Source organism: Saccostrea echinata, unplaced genomic scaffold (genome assembly GCF_033153115.1).
Source record: "Saccostrea echinata isolate AGI-Se365-2 ecotype Australia unplaced genomic scaffold, CSIRO_AGI_Sech_v1 ptg000010l, whole genome shotgun sequence".
NCBI classification, from domain to species: Eukaryota; Metazoa; Mollusca; class Bivalvia; order Ostreida; family Ostreidae; genus Saccostrea; species Saccostrea echinata.
Window position 1 is genome coordinate 8,003,777 of NW_026889759.1, and position 22,551 is coordinate 8,026,327.

At 32.7% G+C, this 22,551-nt stretch overlaps 1 protein-coding gene across 1 annotated transcript in view; it reads right to left on the reverse strand.

The window, feature by feature from the left end:
• Positions 1 to 2,372: 2,372 nt before the first annotated feature.
• The window catches only part of LOC133184682 (voltage-dependent calcium channel gamma-5 subunit-like), a 38,674-nt gene continuing 18,495 nt past the window's right edge, over positions 2,373 to 22,551 (reverse strand). Inside the window, exons 2-4 of the mRNA XM_061319759.1 lie at positions 8,063 to 8,155; positions 5,570 to 5,710; positions 2,373 to 4,181 (exon numbers count right to left, since the gene is read on the reverse strand). Coding sequence (XP_061175743.1) covers positions 3,610 to 4,181; positions 5,570 to 5,710; positions 8,063 to 8,155 — 806 coding nt within the window. The 3' untranslated portion in view covers positions 2,373 to 3,609. The remainder of the gene's footprint in view (positions 4,182 to 5,569; positions 5,711 to 8,062; positions 8,156 to 22,551) is intronic.

Below are 22,551 nucleotides of genomic sequence, written 5' to 3' on the forward strand. Positions count from 1 at the left end.
TGATCGATTTTTGAATATTTATTTTATAATAAATATATTTAAAAACGTTTCCCGCCAAAGATGTTACAAATGTGACAAAGAAAATTAAAAAAAAAAAAAAAAACAAATTGTGATACAGCACAGCAATAAAGAAGAATAAAACTGTTAATTATTAAAAATAATTAAATCACACTGTAATTAATATATCAATTATTATTATATTGTTAAGAAAAGATATTTTTGTACTTGCACTGAAACTCAATTCATCAAAAAAAATATTACATTCATCATGGTGTTCTTATAAGTACATGCTACAAATTAAATAAATTATTTTATTCGGCTTATACATGTAGCTTAAAACAGACTATAGCCTACCTGTAATTCATTTCTTTTGTTCTCAGTCTGCACCCCATTCCCACTTAGCCAACACACATTAACCTGTGTTTTACCTGTATTTTTTCAAAATGTTGGCTAAGTGGGAAGACACCTGAGCACCAATATGGGTTTTTTTTCATGGATAATCATTTTGAAAATTAAGGAAATAATTGTTAACATTAATTGCATTAATTTCTTATTTGTATATTTGAAAGAGTTTAATTGGAAAAGCTTAATTTTTGTTATAACAAAGAATATTTATTGCAATTTTGTTAATTATGTGTACATTTATTAAATGATATATTTTTTTTAATGGAACCTGTTTTTATCCCTTGTATTAAATGTCATAGACTCAAGTTTCCAGCATCTGTATGTCGTGTATCTTGGAAATTTGTAAACTTAATTATATTTTTTTCCCTCCAGATTCAGAAATCCAATCTTTACCAAACTTGGCAAAAAGGATAATTAGGTCAAGGGGAATAAAATGTCTTCCAATTATCAGAAAATGATTCTTTAAAAGGGACATTAGTATAATAAAATGGTAAATAAAGTTTGGTTTCCAAGGAAAGATAATCAATTAATGGTAAATACTAGTATGAGTAAGAGAGAGCAGAGAAAAGTAGAAAATAAGAAAGTAAAAAATACATGCATGTTAAAATCTCAACCGTTTTGAAAGAATTTACCTGCAAAATTTGCTATTTCCACGTATTTTTAAAGATTTTTCCCTTTTAGTGACTTCTTACTCTATTGTACTAAATGAATATTTACTACACTGTGGAACGATGTCCCACTACTGTAAAGTTCATTCTATTCTTTTTATGAATATGTTTGAAGTCTAGTTACCGAGAGTCTTAGGACAGACCCTAGGGATCATCAGCAATCTCTGTATCAAGTATAATTAAGCTTCCAGTGATTCTCCATTTTAAAGTTATAGCCCAGACAAGAATTTTATACCTTTTCTGCCGGTGAACTTGAACATGCCGGAATGATCTTGGGTTGTCACGACTTACCTTCGGGTCAATAGCAATCTGTGCCAAGTATGACCTTCCATTAATTCCCCATTACAAAGTTACATCCCATAAAAGAATTTTAAACTTTTTCTGCTAGTGACCTTGAACTTGCCGGAATGACCTTTGGTTACGGTCATGACTTGCCCTCGGGTCAAAAGCAATCTCTGTACCATGTATGAGCTTCCAATGGTTCTTCATTACAAACTTATGGCCCAAGCAAGAATTTTATAGTTTTTCTGCCAGTGACCTTGAACCTGCCGGAATGATCTTCGGTGAAAGTCAAAAAACACCATACTGATGATTCCTGTACCAAGTATGAGCTTCCAGTGTTTCTCCATAACAAAGTTATAGCCCGGACAAGATTGCACAGACAGACGGACAAGGTGATTCCTATATATCCGCCCAAACTTCCTTGAAAGGGGGGGGGGGGAGGGGGTTTAAAGAATCCCTATCAGCCCAGAAATCTGATATGGCTCTTGTGACGTCAGGCATATCGCATATGCAAAAAAACTGTATTTTTATTCTAAGTATGTAAAAAAAATGATATATTGCTACATTAATAATGGAAGTTGACAACAGAAAAGTTGAAATAATGAAGTTTAGTTGTTAGTTTGCCATCAATATCTTTCTCTAGTAAGAGATCCAAACAGAAACAGGTGTGTCAGACACTGTGGTGTCATATTTCGAATTCAGTGGAATTAAAGTATGAATGAAAATGGGTATTATTAATTGATAAGACACCGTCTATATATCTCAAAATCGAATTGATAGCAAGAAACTTCTTTCCAACGGGTCTGCTAATAAAAGGCAGATATAGTACCCTATAAGACTTAACTTTGTTGCTTCTCTCGTTGAAATTACGATGAAATTCAAAAAAAACTTTATCATAATCATCTTCCTTTGCGATTTTAAACGTGTATCCCAGTAAATTTTATTAAAATATGCTGAATAAAAAGAGAAAAGAAAACAGGTTGTTGATAAATATTTTCAATTCAAATGAGACCATAATTAAATAACAAATTAAACAAAGGAACTTGTACATAATGAAGAAATATGCTATGACACATGATTTTCAAGATCTTGTATACATACAAACTGTAGAAATTTTTACAAAAATTACATATATTTAACTAATAACATTTAACATATGCATAATGTTTCATAAATAAAGCTTAAACTGAATGCATCTTTCACAACAGCCACAGAAATGCGTGGAAACAACACAATGGTCTTCGTTAGTTCCTCGTATCGCTCTTCGTAATATTTGTTTTTACACAAGTTGCAAAAATTCGCAGGGAATTTTTGAATAAATATAGAGTACACAAGTAACTTTAAATGAGCAAGGACTTCCCTCGCAAGGAACTCAATATTATCAACCCACGCTTTACCTTACTCTAAATACGTTTTTTTTTTACTTATTGCAGCATAACTGTGCGTACTCTTTAGCTTCTACGATACTTGAAAAATATATCTATTCAGCGAGGCATCTCATTCTGATATACAGTGAGAATTTTAATACATGACACAACATACAGTATTCAATAATTACACACGCGTTAAACGCTTGCTGTTTTTGTAATACGCAAGTTATTGTAATACACAAGTTATCTCCCTTTTCACGCAAAGTTGCCTATTATACATTGAGCATCCTCACAACGTCAGGGGTCCCGAGTCAACAAATTGCCGTTGGTCCAACGGCAACGTGTTGACTCAAGACCCCTGACGTTGTGAGGGTGTACATTGATGGTCTCAAGAATTTCATAACATGATGAAAACATGAATTGTTTAAAAGTGTGATTAATGAATTCAGATTTGTATGATTTAAAATACATAGACCATTCAATATACAACTTTGAATCACTCGAACTGGACAAAAGAATCAGCTTATCATTCAGTTAAACTTTCAAATACTGCATGACCAATAATACAAAAATATGTAGAAAAACCTAACCAAACCCACTGACAATACATCTCCCTTGTTAAGTTCAATATTCATATCAAAATATTTACACCAATGAGTAATCTACAAGACATCTTAGGTAATAAAATAAATTTCGGGAATTTTTTTTTCACACGTTCAGATGAAAAATCAGCCTTTTTTAAAAATCACTTTATCATATCTGTATTATGTAACTCCGAGTGAAAAATGGCAAGGGAAACTAGGATTTTGTGCCTTCTGTCAGCCGTTTGATTGTCAGTAAAGCACCGAATGGTTGACAATAACGTCTAACTGACCTAAACGAAATCACACGGGAGTTGTTCGTCTTATAATTGTTTCAGGCGGAAGTGGAACCGTCATATGTTCTCGAGTATTGTTTTCTCGTACCACGTGATCGCGGTATTCGCGCGGCGCATGCGTATCGACAGTAGTTGATATGGTATTTCTAGACACTTCTCTCGGGAATGTATAGTTCGAGAGTTCATTGGAAGCATTGTCAGATATAGGGGTATATGTATAATAACTATCAGATCGACTCATGGAATGGTCTCTTGAACAGCGCTCCCTGGAGACAGACCTCTCGCGACTGTGATTCGTAGGCTTACGGTATCTCCATCTATTGCTGTGATCGTTTTGTTCTTCTTTTAACATTTGTTGGAGTTTTTTTCTGTGTTTCTGTTTGTAACGAGTGATATACAGATATACTGAAAAAACTCCAGATAACTCTGTAAGAACAAAGGAACAGACTGTCATGATAAAGGAGGCTCCATAATTATATTTGAATTTGACTTTTTCGTCGCCGCTGGGTTTCCCTTTACTGCCAACTTCCTCGGTAATGCTGCCTATGTATAGAATGATGCCAACTAGTGTACACAAACCTAAAAAAATAAAGATGTGTTAGAAAAACACTGATGTCCCTGTATATGTATGGTTAAAGTGTCAAATGCAAGTCAATCTCCAAGGTCAAGGTCATGAGATGAAAAATATTGGTACCCAAAGAAAGGTCTTGCCACTAGGAATATGCCTGTGAAATATGAGAGCCCTAGAACCAACAAATCAGAGGTTATGGCCAAACTTAAAGTTTTTCAAAAGTAGGTTAAAATCCAAGGTAGGTCAAAATTGTTAGTACACAAGGTAAGGCCATGTCACAAGAAATGCACATGTGGCATTTGAAATATGAAAGCCCTGGCTCCAACTGTTGAAAGTTATGCTCAAGGTTTAAGTTTTCCAAAAGTTGGTCTAACTCCAAGGTCAAGGGGGGTCAAAATTGTTTATATGTAATGTAAGGTCTTGTCATAAGAAAGATACCAGTAAAATATGAAAGTCCTAGCAATTTTCATTCAAAAGTTCAGGGCAAAGTTAGAGATTTTCAAAAGTAGGTCAAACTCAAAGGTCAACGTCAGGAGATCAAAAATGTTGGTACCCAAGGGAAGGTCTTGTTACAAGAAATACATCTGTGAGACATGAAAGGTTCAAAAGTTATGGCCAAGGTTAAAATTTAAAAAAAAAGGGTCAAACTCCAAGGTCAAAAATATTTCTACCGAAGTGAAGGTCTAATGACAAGGAACGTACATGTGAAGTAGGAAAGCCCTAGCATGATCCGTTCAAAAGTTGTGGCCGACTAATTAATATGGCTGCTAACTTTTGAATGAAAGAAGATAGGGCATATATATTTGACTTGTGCATTACCTGTTTCAAGACTATTCGAAATGTTGTCTGGATTTGACTTAATGACTTTGACCTTAAAGTTTAACCTTAAGTCTTTTTCATTTTTTTTAAATATTGGTAATAACTTTTAAATCAGAGCAGATAGGACTTTCATACTTTTTATGCACTTTACCTATGATAACACCTTTTAGAAAAAAAATACTATATCATTTCATTACCTTGGCCTAGAAGTTTTACCTACATGTACTTATCAACAATTTTAAATTTGCTCCAGAAGAGACAGGGCTTTCATTTTTTTTTTTCACATTGCATTACTTGTGAATTTTTTTTTTCGGATTGTATCATGATATTTGACCTCATGACCTTGATCTTGAAGTTTGATGCAGTTTTGAGAAGCTTTAATCTTTGCCATAACTGTTATTTATTCAATAATTTATGTCCTTTTTGTATGATGCATAGACAAATCAGGAAACATAAATAAGACAGTTTCAATATGCCATAAATAATTGCATCCCAACCACTAAGACACCGAAAGCAGGGGACCACAATTCTTTCAATTTGCTTGTTTTATTTGCTGATTATAAAATTTTAATATTACCTGCAAGAACAAATAGAATGCCGCAGACAAACGTCAAGTTCTTCCTTCCAGATTTACACTGACCAACAAAACAAATAATGGCTCCAATCAACAGGATGAGGAGGCTCGCCAGAGGAAACCAAGTGGATCTCCGCATCGTCACTGTAAAAGAGGCACATGGCCCTCAAGGCTAACCATACTTACAAAGGAGTGAATTTTTAAAATTCATAATATTGTTGCCATAGATTACTTCAAAGGTTGGGCTTTCATCATGTCTACTTGCATTTAATAAGAGATGTCTTCACATAAATTAGCCAAATTAAGCTTTTGATTATTTTGATTTTTTTTTTGGGGGGGGGGGGGGTATTTTATTTACATATATTTGTAGAATACTTTTCCTTGAAAAATATTTTGAATTTATTTTAATTATCATTTTTGTTCGAATGTACTGATTACAGCAAACTTAATTTACATCACTTGTGGATACTTTCATATCATTTAACAAATTAGAGCCCTTTTTTCTCTTGAGAGAAAAAAAAATGAAAGGAATATTCACTTATACAGCAATATGTAAACTTTGACTTTCAATTTTTGTTTTATGCATTCAAGTTCTAGATGCATTGATACAAACCAACTTTAAATACTAGTATATGAATATGCTTTCGTTCAACTACGAAAATTGTGGGTATAGCTGGCTTTTTAGCAGAAGCAAATTGAAATACATATTCCTAACATACAATAAATTTATTGAAAAAAAATCAAAGGATTATAAAATTATCGACCATGGTCCATATATATATTTCTTATTACTAGTATCCCCTCTTTTTGGAGAGGTTTAACAAAATCTGAATTCCCTCTGTCGAGGATATTTTGCATCGATTATGGTGAACAAAAGGACGTTAAATACGAAAGCGTATTAGTGCCACGTAATATTTTTTAAAGTTGGTAATTTCAACTTTAAAGTTGGCTTTTTCAACTTTAACCTTGGCTTTTCCAACTTAAAAGTTCGTAATTCCAACTTTAATCTTTGCTTTTTTAACTTTAGTTGGTAATTCCAACTTTAATCTTGGCTTTTCCAACTTTAAAGTTTGCTTTTCCTCTTTAAAGTTCCAACTTTAATCTTGGCTTTTCCAACTTTAAAGTTTGCTTTTCCCTCTTTAAAGTTGATAATTCCAACTTTAATCTTGGCTTATCAAACTTTAAAGTTGGTAATTCCGACTTTAATCTTGTCTTTTCCAACTTTAAAGTTGGTAATTTCAACTTTTCCTTCAACTTTACCAATTAAAAAAAAATACGTGGCAAATACGCTTCCGTAGTTAATAGACGGCGAGACGACATACAACCTTCAATAAAAAAGCTCATCTATGCTTTTAGCGAATGTGAGCTAATACATGTGCTCTAAAAAATTGCTATTGAAATTAAAGTAAAAAAGTTTAGAAATTTCTTTTTTAATAGAAATTCTTATAAAGTCATTTCAGTAGTATATTGAAGCTTAACTTTTGATGTCCTTTAAGAAAATGCTCTGCATTTGATGCCAGATAAATTTACGAATAAACTATCTAAGTATTTTTAAGAACATTCTGATACTGAACTCCAGAATTATAATGGGGTTAGGGATCTCCGTAAATCATTTTATTCTATGGATATTCCTGCACATGATTTTGAGGAGGTATACAGAATTGATAAAACTCTCCATTTTTTTAAGGTAACCTTACAAGAAAGGTTATGGAAAAGTCGAGCAAGGCCCCTAATTATAAAAATGCACCGAGAAAGATTGAAATCATTCATTCTCTTCCTGCCTGTGAAATAATCTGTTGTAAAAAAAACTTTCCAGTTTGCGTCACCGCGACAATATGAATTATTGGTAATATCTTGTTTTGTTATGACAAACCATTAAAAGTTTAGCTTCAGATAGTTCAAACAATTTCTTTAATTACAAAACCCATTTTATTCTGTAATTTGTTGCGTAATAGTCCGCAAGTCTTCCTTGTTTTAAATTGATTTTTTTCCTCAAAAGTACACATTTAATTGCACTCATTGTGGTCTGCATCACCGAGGAACTTCAGCAATTCAGCAAGTACATAACTCACCGAAGACGGTGGGACCATTTCCTGATAATACGGGAAACCAAAAATAAAGCATTTATATACTTGAGTGAGTGTCTGAAGGGCAGGAAAAAGGATTCTTATATATACATACAGCATTGAAGCTTGTGCAAGAAAGTAGGCTACATATATGTTTGGCCAATAGGTTGCACTATTAAGAAATATCTTGTACATGACATGCACTTTCCATTTTAAAGAACCCCGGTGCAGGTAAGAAACAGTTGAATTAAGTATTTTGCAAAATGCATACCCTTTTTTCGCGTGCGAGAATTTTTTCAAAAGGGGGGTAGTTTCTTGAATCATCTGGTTTACTTTATCATTTGTAGCAAAAAAGTTTCTGATGTCGAAAAAATTTGGTATAAATTATGGTCAAACCATGGCATCGAAGGATGAAGATAAAAAATCTCACACAATATTGCCTGCGTTTGTGGTAAGCCCTCTTTCTCGTCGCTTGGGGTGAAATACATGATGTAATTGCAATCCATTTTTGTTGGAAAATAGCCTGGAAAGAGAATAACATACATTCTTACTTAAATGCTATAAAACGAATCTGCATAAGTTTATAGTTTCAGAAAAGAATTGATTCCTGTGATGACAATCAATTCCTGTCATGACCTATTTAAAAACAGAATTACGTGTTAATGGAGGTAAAGAATGTTTTTAGGCCTGTTTGCCATAAAAGAGTTTCAAAATAATTTCACAACAATCAAAACGGTAACAACATGTATTTTGAAAAAAAGAAGTTACATACATGTATGCTGGAAAATTTTCGGACTGTTATTCTAATCCAAAGCACTTGAGGGAACACACTCTTTTAAGCATGTTCAATGACTTTTTGCCTTTTTTTTTAAAATTATCAACCCAGTTTAAATTTTCCATGAGGGCTGGGAACGGTCTGTACCAGATTAAAATGAGTTGGGGTAGGGTAATTTAAAATTTCCAACCTGCTGTGTACCTATTCTTTGAAACAATATCAAATACATGTATGATATTTATTTTAATCAAATATTAAGTATCGTTCATCAGGTAAAACATCCAATTTCATCTGCGAGTCAATGCATTGGAACAACTAAAAAAAAAATAAAATGGAACACGAAAATATTGGTCAATGATTTATAATTTGGAAATTGAGCTTTCTGACGCATATTGGACTAATTGACAATAAACAATTATTCAAATTTTATACAAAAAAAAACTTCAACAAAAGTTAATGAAAGTACATATCCTTAAGTTCAAAATCCATAATCTCAAAGTAGGGAGTACATGTATTTGATGAATGACAAGTGTTTCCAGAAAAACAGAAATGTACCACAACTCTCACAAGAATTTAAAAAAAAAAAAACATTGATCATTTTTTAGCTATGTGAAAAAAGTACTTGATTCTGGAAATCTTAATTTAAGTCGGAAGTTAAAACTGCAGATTATCCATGTTTTTCTTTTAAATATTCAAAATATTTCTGATATTGTGGTTCAAATGGTCCAATCCTAGCTCCATGGCTCATGTTCTGAACAGATTTAAATGAATACAACATAGTGATGCTTGCATTTCAATGTGGTCCTGCTGTTATGGAGTTACAAATGCGATTTCCTGTGTAAAATCCTCTGTAAAACTTTGAACCCCTATTGTGACCACATCTTAGCCCCATGGACATAGAGTTGAACTTGAAACAACATTAAAGGTCGATTCTTGCAGATTAACATAATTAATTGTGACCGGAATAAGATTTTTCAGGATTTTTAAAAATATATCTCGATGTAAAAACTTTACTCCCAATGTGTCTCTACCTTAGCCCTTCTTTGATTTGTTCATTTCTGTAAATATTCAGACTTTTAAGAAGCAGATTTTGGAAATTCAGTATGTTTAATAATTTTTGTTCAAGTATCATATTTGCAAAAGTGTAAAATACCCCCCCCCCCCCCCGAATAGTAAATCCAGATGTTTCAATATGACATTATTCGTCACAAAGTAAAATTTATATTTACTACCTTCCAGAGAATTTGTACTTTTTGTATGACACAATCTTCAATTTTTCCAGGTTTTTAAAATCGAGTGATACGGCTTAAAAACTCATCACTGTTATTACATTTAAAAGTTCAAAATACTTTCAAACACCAAAATTTATTATTGATTATAAGCTTTATAGTTTAGTCTTCAGAGAATAGGCTTTAAAATTATTATTTAGTTCCATTGAACTCGAAATAAAGGTCACAAAAGACTCTAACACATCTGTTTCATGTTTGGATGTTTTGCTAGAGAAAGATGAACTGACAACTGAACTTTATGATAAATGTGATAATTACAACTTTTCTATAGTCAACTTCTCTTGTTTATGTGGCAATGAACCATTGTCAGCTGAATATGGATTTTGTGTCTTCTGGTTAATTCGATACGCAAGAGCATGTTCTACTTATGAACTTTTCTAAAACAAGGTAGACTATTGACAAATAAGTTGATGATAAAGGATATCAATAATGTCGTTTAAAGTCAACATTTCGCAAATTCCGTGATCGATACAGTGACCTTATTTGTAAATACGATCTGTCGTTGGATCGAATGTTGACTAACGTCTTTCATACAGATTGTTAGGTCATCATTTTCACTCTGAATTGTCTACAGATTCTTCCGTTTACCAGATCATGACAAGGAGCACATGGCGGATGTGCCCGGTCAGCAGGAGATGCTTACTACTCCGTGGCACCTGATCCCACCACCTCTGTTTTCAGGAGTCCGTGTTGTCTGTGCTCACAATATGTATTGTTAAAATGGACTTTTGAGAATGATCACTGTTCGTTATCTTCACATTTAAGTGATATAAAAATCAAATTCATATTTGCAAAAAGTTATACTGACTGAGGTCTTTCTACATAAACTTAGCAATCAGTTTCGTCATCCGAAACAGTGAGCATAAAATTTTGAAAAAAAAAATGTTACAAGTGACACTTGGTAAGGGGAACATGTGTTACAACGTGAAATGTAATAACAACGCAAAATGTAATAAACTGAGATTATTACATTTTGCGTTATTACATTTTGCGTCGAGATCAACACAGAATGTAATAACGTAAAATGTAATGACACGATTTTTGGATTATTACATTTTGCGTTATTACATTTAATTTTGTGTTGGGATTAATGTAAAACGTAATAATGTACTTTTTGGTTGTTACATTTTGCGTTACTTAATTTTTGCGTTGTCCTCAACGCAAAATGTAATAAAATAAAATGTAATAAAACAGCACAAAATTGATTTAAACACATAAGAATGGGGAAACTCGCTTTACTAAATAGACAGACAGACCTATGACTATGAAACAAACGTTACGGCTTTTACGGACATTACTGAATCTTATTGTATATTTTTTTTAAACTTTGTTTCTAACATTTTTATTGAATACATATAAAATATTAACTTAAATTTGATTGACATGTCTATTTATAAATCGGTCTGTATTATATATCCATCACTGACATTCCACATTACCAAAGATTGACCATGGGTCCATTAAAAGCTTTTGGTATGCATGTACAACGTGCATGTGTACATTGGTTAGCAAATTAGAAGTGCATGTGTGTGTGTCTGGCGAGGAGAAGCGGGGGGGGGGGGGGTAACTTTGTATGTTGATCATTGTATTTTAATGCTCATGCAGAAACTATCCATTTTATTATTGAAGAGAGAGACTGAAAGAGAGGGAATTTTATTTTTGCCGTTCTGCAATGCACGTGATTTGTAAAACAATATGAAATCTTAATTGTCAAGAAACCCTCTTCCCGCTATATTTACACCTGCCATTAAAAATAAAAAGATTTCTAAATTTCATGCATGTGCCTATCAAAATGCAAAAGCAAACTGATAAACTGATCAACGAAATAAACACACCCCACCCACCCACTCACACACGTGCGCACGCCCGTTTCTAATTTGTGATACCTATGATTTGAATATCAACTGATTTTTAAATGGCTAATGAAATCAATATATGATGAAATCAGATCTAATGTAAGAAAAAGCATATGTTTATTCTTCCTTTTGTTTTATTTTCTTACCGTTTAATTTCTTCATTAACTACTGAATTAAAAATTATTCTCAACTTGACTGACCAAAAAGTGTGTTATTACATTTTATTTTGTTGCATTTTGCTTAATTTCGACGCAAAATGTAACAACGCAGAATGTAATAATCCAAAAATCGTTTATCACATTTTGCGTTATTACATTTTGCGTTGATCTCGACGCAAAATGTAATAATCCTAAAAAGTCTGTTTTTACATTTTGCATTAATACATTCTGCGTTGATATCGACGCAAAAGGTAATAACACAAAATGCAATAATCCCGGTTTATTACATTTTGCGTTGTTATTACATTTCGCGTTGTAACAAACGTGAATGGTGACAATTTTCTAGTACTGTATATACTCGTTTTTTATATTCCAATGCTGGCATACTTAGAAATTCTTCATAATAAACCATTATTCAGTTCTGTACATTAAAGCTGTTCTAAAATGTAGTATTTGATCAATAGTGAAAGGAAGTACATGTAGAAAACTTATTCAAGGTACCCTCAGACGACTACGTGTACAGCTGGTGTTAAACCCGATGCATTATGTACAAGCAAATGAAGAAACTCGTCTACTGCAAATTACCAGAACACTTTCTTCACTCAGTCTCCATTAATGTTTGATATAAAAGAGGCAACAATTCTTCGACTTCGTAGGGTTTAAATTACAAAATGTTGAATTAATAAGGACACTGCAAATTTGAACAGAGCATTCCCCTGATATTTCACTACAGGGACACATTGCTTTTTCAAATATTGATATATTGATCGCAATATCATCAACACTTTTTAATCCTTTAATTATGTATAAACTAATTACTAAAGCCTACCACTGGCTTCGACACTGACACACTGCCTCTTTGTACTACCAATGTTTCATTACATGAACCACCGAGTTCCCTCCTTTAGCCACTTTTTATTACCATCTACTGTACTCATAAGATAAAATATAGATAATTCGCACGGACCAGCAAGGTTAGTTATCCTTGTAACTTTGTTTCGAGGGGATGGCCAAGTCAGGTAATGAAATAGCTTTTCAGCAAAGCAGTGTCAAAGCACATTCTACTTATCTGTAACTATGCAACTAATAAATATACACAGAAAAAATAGTTAGGCAAACCACACAGTAAATTTTAAGTATATGAAAAGTACAAATTGAGTCTCTTCATCTTACGAAAAAAGAACAAACATATAAACAGTCAAGGGGACTGAAATGCGAACAAGTACTAAATATCTAAATTTCTCTGTTTTTTTCTTTATCTTACAGCAATGAAGATAATTGTAGAATAAAAATTGAATTGAAAGCGTACAAAAATCTTTAATGTCGTTAGATTATGTGTGTATCTTCTAAAATACAACATATGATGCATTAAAAAAGGACAATGAGATAAGACACGAAAATGGTTTTTCCTTTGAATCATAATCTTGAAAACATCTATGCAAAATATTGATGCACTGATGCTTTGAGCAAAAATTTTAACCTCTTATTTGTTGTTTATTGTTGTTTTCGAAAAAAAGAGAAAATTATCAAACAAAAGAGTGTATGTTGTCTGCATTGCAAGCTACCAAGAATTGCCATAAATTCTTACTTGCCCAAGCCAAGGCAAAGAAGATATTTTTTGAGAGAACATTTAAATGAGAGCGTACAAAAATCACAAGAGCCTCTAAAGAGTCTATGTTCTTAAACTAAACATATCAAACATGGCAGGTATAAAATCTATTTTTTGTCTGAGTTTCCTTTGTTTTAATGTGTAAAAAAAAACTTACCAGCGAAACATTAATACGTTCAGGAGCTTAAGGAAATTAAAAACGCATCGATGTTCAACATATCTTTTCCATATTTTGATGATAGTCATGGTTCTTTAGATATACAATTGAGATTTTTTTTCTCTCGAAATTCGTGCTCATTTGATTGAAATATGGTCTAATTTTGCCCAAAGAAAGATTTTTGAAAAAAAGTATTAATATAGCCGTTTACTTTTAGTTCATCTAATCTGAATGCTCTCTCAACGAATTTGAATCCTTTTATGCATTTATTTTTACCGATAATTTTATTACATTTATTTGCATGGCCCATCAGAGGCAGCATTGGTTTGAGTTCCTTTATTCTTTATAGTGTTGGATTCGATCTTCACATAACACTCCTGGCAATGAAAAAAAAACGTTACCTGTCTCCTAGCTATAAAAATCGACAAAGAATGGATTTGTTACACCGAGTTTCTAACTGAAATCCGTTCAGTGAAAGGCTTATTTACTATGAGTGCAAACCAAAACCGTACGTATCATCCCGTCAAAACTGTGGACGGAGTACATGTAAAAATGTCATTACTAAGGCAAAATCACTTCCAATTCACAGTATATAATATAATTCATTGAATCAAATGCAAAGACCTTTTATTGAATTAATTTATTTATTTTATCTACATTCTGAGAAATCAATATTTCCATTGCGCACCTTATAATTGCACTGCGTATAAAATAGACTTGCAGTTATGGGTTTTGAAAATAGTCCAATTTTGGTATCGGTATGATAAAACAGTTAAAGTATATCATTGAGGGAGTCAGCAAGATTCCGGTTCCCCTCGAGCAAGCCCATTTCACTCGGCTGAGCCTCGGGAAATAGACTTGCTCTTGGGGAACTGGGATCTTGTTGACTACATCAATGATACACTTTAACTGTATACTGTCAAGAAGGCCAAGGCACACCAATAAAAGTTTAGTGGCAAATACGTGAAAACATTGATGCATGATTTGATATCCATACGAGCCTCGTAAGTAGAGTTTTCTAGTCAAAATTAGGTAAAAATTTGTTGCAGGACATAGTATTGACCCTTTAAGGATATCGACCAATTCCAGGCCGACAGAAAGTTGTTAAGATGCACAATTCTGGTACCAACCTTCGTCGGTGGAATTTTTTAATGCTATGATTTAATTTCGCATGCTCCCCAATCGGTTCATCGCGTACAATGGTATTAATTTGACACTTGCTTTCAAGGATGAAGTCATAGAAATAAATGCAAGTTTTAGCAATCTATGTGTCTGCACCAAAGTTCCAAGTAAATATTTAATCTGTGTTAATGCTGTATTAACTGTTATTTAAATTATTCTAATAAGGTATCCTAATTAAATGTTATTACAATTAATTCTACTGTATATTTTTTTTTGAAGAGACATTCTTTACGTAATTAATTAACATAAGACTTTATTTTTTCTTAGGGTAGCTGGGTGGTATCATAATTTTCCGATGAGAGTGTACATTACTTTTACGGAGGTGTCTTAGCAGTATTAAATATTCCACCTCATGAAACCGGAAGTCATTCCTGGTCCTTAATTGCTTTTTTGGCTGTGCTAAAATTCTTGGCAACACGCAACTTGTCTTCTATTACGTGCCCAGTGCCATTATCTTTCGTTGGCCGTCAAGTTGATTTTTGGGGGCCGCCAAAGGCTGTAATTTTGGACTTTTTTCGCTTTTTGTTAGTATTGCCTGAAACATTCATCTCGTTCAAGATATACATATGATATAAGAAAAGCAGCAATCTCTCTCCTTCGTCCATGGCTAAATCAATTACTTTTAAGTATATAAATGATAGTGTCTGTAAGGAAAGTTCCTTTTGTCTGGCGCCGCAATTACCTCTTTTCGATTCTTTCTACATTATGTCTTGGTACATAGAACAATTGAACATAAATACTGTACTTTCGGAAGTGTCGCCGAGGTAAATGAACTTTTGTTTAGGCTCATAATGTTACCCTGGGTTGTCCCTAAGATTTGAAATAGGAGGGGACATTAAAGAAGTAGGCGGGGATCTGGGGTTCATTCCCCGGCCCCCAGGTCTCAGAGACAATCCTGGTTACCTTACACAAAATTTAAAAAATAAATGCATTAAAGGAATGCATCTATATTCAAACGTTTACAAATTATTATTTTGAATTTTGCAATCATATCTTGTAGATCCATGTATACATGTAAGTGCTTGATACGTCTTTCTCTAAAGATTCTTTTTATTGTTTTATTATTAAGTATTTAGATTTTTCGGGATAATGTCAACAAAGACCAAAAGTACGCTTAATGAAACATGTAGTAAACCTGCAATATTCCTGACATCTGTCTACAAAAAGCAAAAGAGAATTTTAGACGGTTAGACGTCAGTAAAAACCAAATCTAGGAGGGGAAGGAAAAAATCATCGACGAAAACTTGATCAGGCCCCAGGATCATGAAACATCTTAAGCTTAAGTCAAAATTTTCATGTTGTGCTAAAATGTTGTAGAAGTTAAAAAGACCAAACTTAACTAATTTTGAATATTGCTTTACAAAATTGTTGTTATCTGCAAATTTAGAGATTTATTCAATAATTATTAAACATTTTAAAGGCAATAGAAAATTTGACTTAAGTCTATTTCATGATCCTGGGGCCTGGACTGCGAAGAACGTGATTGAAAGCGACCGACGTTACACAGAATTTCTGAAATATCTGCAGTTTTGAGGTTTAAACAAACTAGAACATATTATGTTAGTTTTATAGGTATTAAACTGGACTAGAAATGGTATATAGATGTTAAAGCTGAGTGGATAAGGTAACCCAAATTGTTCAGCATCAAACACTAAGGGAAAATGTTGACAAAATGAAAGCCCACTTTTTTTGTAATGTCCATGGCGTCAAAGATTTTAATGCACCTTGACTTCATGATATGTCCTTTTAAATCACAAAAAATTGAAATCACCCAAAATTGATATCAACTTAGAATATTTTGACATGAAATTTTGATGACCATATATTAAGAAAAAATTCTTTTATTTTATGTGTGTCTTTTTGCTTGAGTTGTCCTTTTTTTCTGTGCAACAAGTCAGCGTTATTTTCGAACGGCCCTCGTAATTTATCCCAAAAATAGGAAAAAATTCTGGTTGGATCGTATTTCTCATAAAATTATTTCGATTATTCAAAAAATACAAGAAATCATAATCATACCACTCGAAAACTTGCATCACATAACACCATGATGTCTTGGAATTTCCAGTTGGAACACTTACCCTTTTGCCAATAATATGCACAACAATCAGAAATGAAACTATCAGGGTTTTTTCCGAAACATTTACGTAAGTATTATGGTTTCATCGAAATAAACCCGATTTTGGGATCTATTATATCTGATATGATATTTATATAAACTGGCCTAATGTATTTTTGTCATTTTGTATAATTCAAAACCACAATTTTTATTCACTTGGGAACGTATAATCGTTCCACATGCTGTGCTAAAAGATGCCCCTTTACGTCTTGGAAGCTCTGCAAATATGTTTTCCACCCACAATGGATCATTACGACAAAAGAAACTCAGGTCTTATTGGCATATTTTTTAAAGTTTTATTATCATTATAGCCATATTATCGTTAAAAAAATCTATGTCGTGCAGAAAAACGCAACGAACAAGGAAGAATTATATCATAAAAATACATTAAAAATCAGAATCCTCAATAGAGTTGCTTTTAATGAAAAACTGATGAACTGAAGTTAGTTTTGATTGTTTACGGTGATAGAAGGTTAGATTGCAGAAATTTTAAATTGCATTGTCCTTTTTTTGGACTCGTGTAAGTTTTAATATATTGGGCGGGTGGCTGAATGCGATCATTTTCTTTATTGGACACTGACCCTCCCATTTACCCCATACGTTAGGAATTCTTATTACTTTGTTTTACGTAGTGTAGATTCTTTAAATAAGGGCTTACTCAGCAAAATCCTAGTTATCTTGTCTCTATAAGACAAATAAAGGACTCTTAAGGGAATTACATGTAATTGGAAACAAGTGCAAAAACGACGCCATAACAATTGATTTACTAATTGAAATTTACACAATTTGCCATTGCAAATAATGTACTATTTTAACCTAATCTGCTGGTAAAGAGAAGTGTGGTCCCCTGGGTATCTATGTAATTGAAAGAAAACACTCTCCAAATTAAACATTACAATCACGAGACTAATGCCGCATAAAGAATTTTGAAATTTATCGAACTCACAGGATTTATATCATTCCAAAAAACCAAGCATTATTTTCTTCCCGAATTTGATGATGCAACTTGTATGATTGTCATCGTTTTCGTTAAAAACCTCTATTCAAAAGCGATTTTAATTTAATTATGAAGTTCTGTCCAAATCACGAAACCATTTTACTGAAATGATACATCAATCTTCAAAATTTGAATCCACAATATTTATAGGGAAGTCGGATAAAAGGTTTCGTACCGAACAACAAAGTGCAAGTGGTTGCCTTGAATGTGAGGTAAGAATCATTCATGATAAAGATATGTCCAAAATAAAATATAAAATATTATAACTAGATTACGACACAATTAAAAAAAATCCTCTAGATTTGCAAATCTACCTTGGAAAAAGAGAGATTTAAAGGGAAAAAATGTGTATAAAAATTTTATACGAAACATATGTTCAGAAGGAAACAATTAATGCAAAAATGTTTTTATAAAGTAAAAAAAAATATTGAAATAAATTCTATTGAGTGATGCAATACAAGTATGTATATCCAAGCACGGTCTTTGCTAGATTTAGGCGAAAGAGCGGGCACTGTACTATCAGGAATCCTTTTAAATCAAGGAATGGTAATAGTGTCAAGGCAAAAGAGGTTTGTGAAGCATTAGAATGCCTTTTAAAAGCAATTTCCTAAAGCTGATAAGAGTTTTCATCAACACAATACTTTTTTGCCAATAAACCACAAAGCGAATGCCCTGGTTATGAAAGAAATCCGTTCATCCTTGCTTGAAATTTCAAGAGTTTTCAAAATAAAATCACAAATCCATTACTTTTTTTTTAATTTGATTGTTATGCTATGATTGAGAGAACCATTGTGGAAAACCCAAGTGAGTTTGCTAACGTCACCTATATCCGTAAATACTGTCTAAATAAGGTCATTTAAGTGCGTACCATATCTGGCATGGAAATATTCCCATGTGCAATGGTAATATCCCACGCTTACGTCACGTTGGAACATATAAATAACAAATAGATGTACTATATTGCCAAAGTTTAAGGTATCTTTTAAGGTTATCTTCCCTAATGCCTCCAAGAATAATGATGGTTTGCGAACTGTAAATTAAATCAACATGTATATAGTGTTTATTCAAAAATACAAAGAATAAACTGTCAACTCACATCTGATAAAATTCCCATGAATTGCAAGATTTAGGTTCAAACTTCAACGAAGAAACTATGATTTTGGTTCTACCTTTCTTTGTTTGCAAAGTTCATTATTATAACTGTATTTTAAAAGAACTTGGTTTTAATTCTACATCTGGAAATCCAACTTAAACTCACAGTTTAGTTTCCGAGGATGAAATTCTTCAAAATCACATTTCAGTCTTTAATACTTTTAACATTCCAATTAACGAAGGTAATTTCGATCTACCCTACCTAAACTGGATTCCTAAACTTCATAAAAATCCTTACACACAATTAAAAGATACATTGTCAGGCCCAGCAAATTCTATACCAAGCCGCTATCTTGCATTAACTGCTGTTAAGGAGAAACTTCAGACGTACATGTACTGTGCTACACCATGTAGTGTTGTAAATCAAATGGGGATTCTCATAAACTGCAAAGAACTTTAATAAAATTTAAAAGTACATTATTTTTTTTTTTACAAAAGTTAGTAACATGAAAATGTACGACTTTTAGAACTACATTTTATACAACCATTCCTCGCGGTAAATTAAAACTAGGCTTTTTGATATCTTAGACAACTGCTTCTTCAATCAAATCTTGTGATTGGCCATCCAAAAAAAGTTTGTTAAAAAACACTGCTCTACACACAAGTACCGCGAAATTGGAATTTAAAAGGGATGCTGGAGTTCCTCATTAGAAACATTTACCGTGAAATCACATACGTATTTTCATGGCGTCTAATTTTCGAGGTTTGAAGGAAAAAATATTGTTTTGGGGGGATTTGATTTCGTTCTTGGGGAATATTTGAGTAGTTTTTTTTTTTTACATATCGTGGTAGACATGAATTCGTTGGTCTCTTCGTACCTCGAAAACTACGGAAATTTACACCCTTAAAAAATAGTGATTTCACAGTATGTGGTCTTTGGAGACAAGGTCTGGCAACACACCGTTGGAATTCTAATGGGCACTAATTGTGTTCTTTTATTAGCCGACCTGTTTTTTTTTTATTCCTATGAAGCAGAATTTATTCAAAAAGTTTTACATGAAAAAAAAAAAATAATTAAAAAAAAAAAAACATTTGCTGTGACTTTGAAGTCGACATTCAGATATATCGAGATGCTTTGTGAATTTAAAATAGTTACTTTCATTTCTATGTCAGCTCGATATATCCCAGTGAATTCGAAATAAAAGACAACTCAGAGTCTGCCACATTTGTTTCATATTTAGATTTTTTACTGACTATAGACGATAAGGGCAAACTAACAACTCAATTGTATGACAAAGAGATGACCAGCTCTTCCATCGTCAACTTTCCTTATTCCGCTATAACCTGCATATGGTGTTTATTCTACACTCAAGAGCATGCTCCGAGTACGATCAGTTTTTATCAGGCTACTGACAGATAAGTTGATGTTACAGGGATTTTAACAACCTCGTTTAAATTCATCGTTTTGTAAATTCTATGGTCTTTATGATGGCCTTGTTAGCAAACCTACATGAATCATTGGGTCGTATTTTGACTGGCATACAAGCATTTCATATAAATTGTGATGTTTTTGTTTTTATTATAAATTTGACTACGGAATATGTGTTTACCTATCAATGCATAGGGCTTTTGGAGTGACCGGTCAAGAAGGAATGCCTACTCCTTCTAGACACCTGATCCCACCTCAGGAATTTCTGGGGGTCTGTGTTTTATGCCCTGTTCACATATTTGTTTTGTTTTTATTTTTTGAAGATCGATCGCTTTTCGTTATCTTCATCTTTTTCATTTCCTTGTCACATCTAACAATTTGTTGATTTTCAATGTCACTAAGAAACTCTCTTGGTATTTTATTGAAACAACAATACATGAAGCCTGATGACTAAAAAACATTTTTACAAAAAGTTTAAAAGTGTATTACTTTCTTGAGAAACATGGTGAAGTGTTAACAATGCACAACAGTTTATTAATGGCAATTAGTGAACCCCAAAAAGTTGTTAAACAACAAATGTAATCCCATATTGTACTCTCTGGGTTCGATAAGACCAGGCTATGTAAGCATACAAACCAACCTTACGATTCAAAATATCTTTAACCGTTTTATATGCTTACCTGAATCATTTCAAGCTTATACCTTTTTCTTTCTTAATTCGTTTTTTTTTTTCATTATTGCTGGTTTTTTGTTGTTTTTTTTGTTTTATTGTTTGTTTGTTTGTTTGTTTTTTGGTCAAAATGAAAAAAAAATCAATAATCGACGCTTTACCCAATACCAGAAAAAACGCACAAACAAAAATGAAAAAAGACGTTATCTCACCCACACAATAGATTTATTAAATATGGAATAGACATTAATTAATCTGGTAATCTTTGCATTTGATACTGCGTAAAACACAAAATGATTAGACGGCAAAAAGCAAAATACCATACAAGTTAGGAATTTTCAATAACTACCTTCAAGACCCCGTGACACTTCCAAACAAATTGACAGACTTTGACTAAAATTTGTGAGAATATGGTACTTTGCATACATTCAAAATCAAGTGAGACTTAGAAGTGTAAACAATTCTGGACCAATCTGCTTGAAGTGATAGTTGGTGAACATTACGTGTAATAACCGGTCACATGAATAGCACGAGATTGACGGTGTCACTTCACAGAATACACTTGCCGATTCAGCTCACAGCATCTAGTCCCTGCAGAGTCCAGCATTGATAACGGACTTGTCAACACGTCCGTTTCGAGTGCGATCTCCGTCTGATGAACGTACGATTAAGTTCCTATAGGAGCGATGATAATAGAACCCAATGTGCAACATTTGGATCTAAGTAATTCCATCTCCCGTCGCACAGTGAATGTTTTGATACAGAATGCTAGTAATTAAAAATGAATTCCTTTATTTTGAAAATGAAGGTTGGGTGTCTTAAACAGGCCACTTCGTAGGCATGCAAAATTCGATGTCCAAATCATTCTTAAAAGGAAGTGGAGTTAAACGTAAGCATACATATGCTACTTCATGAAAAGCTAATAGGAATTTCTAACCTCCCAAAAAGATTTTCTATTTTATGGAACTGAAACAATAGAAAATATCTTATCTTTATTAAGTTCATAATATAATTACTAATGTGAGAAAGGCATTAGATCTTAGAGATGCTTAGAAAATTCCTGAGTCTTTTTGGAAGTAGTTTTTCAGTATATCTTTAGGTTTAAGCTGATCTTAATTATTATACTGTCGTGTTCTCATTATATAGAAACCAGAAGCCTTTATAACATCTTTTAAAAAGTAAAACAAAAGTTCCCCAGATTAACAAATTGGGAAATACGATCTAAATACATAGTGAAGTATAATCTCACTTTGCGTGTTCGTTGGCAATTTTGGGATCTTATTTTACATTAGGGTCATCGAAGAATTCGGATTTTTTTGCAGTTCTCATTCTCGATTTCGGACTCTAATGGGATACAACTAATTTGCGAAAGCACGGTTTGAGATTTTATTACTTTGAATTTCCCATTCCGTAAATAAATAATAGAATCAAATACTTACAATCAGAGCTCCCAATCCAGTTTAATAATTTATTTTCCTAGCTCGCGCGAGTAAAATTTGATATTCTTTATATTTTCAAAGAAATCATCCTGATGCATATATAGTGAAAATTATTTATGTCCGTGTTTTTAATTCAATTTTTACATTATT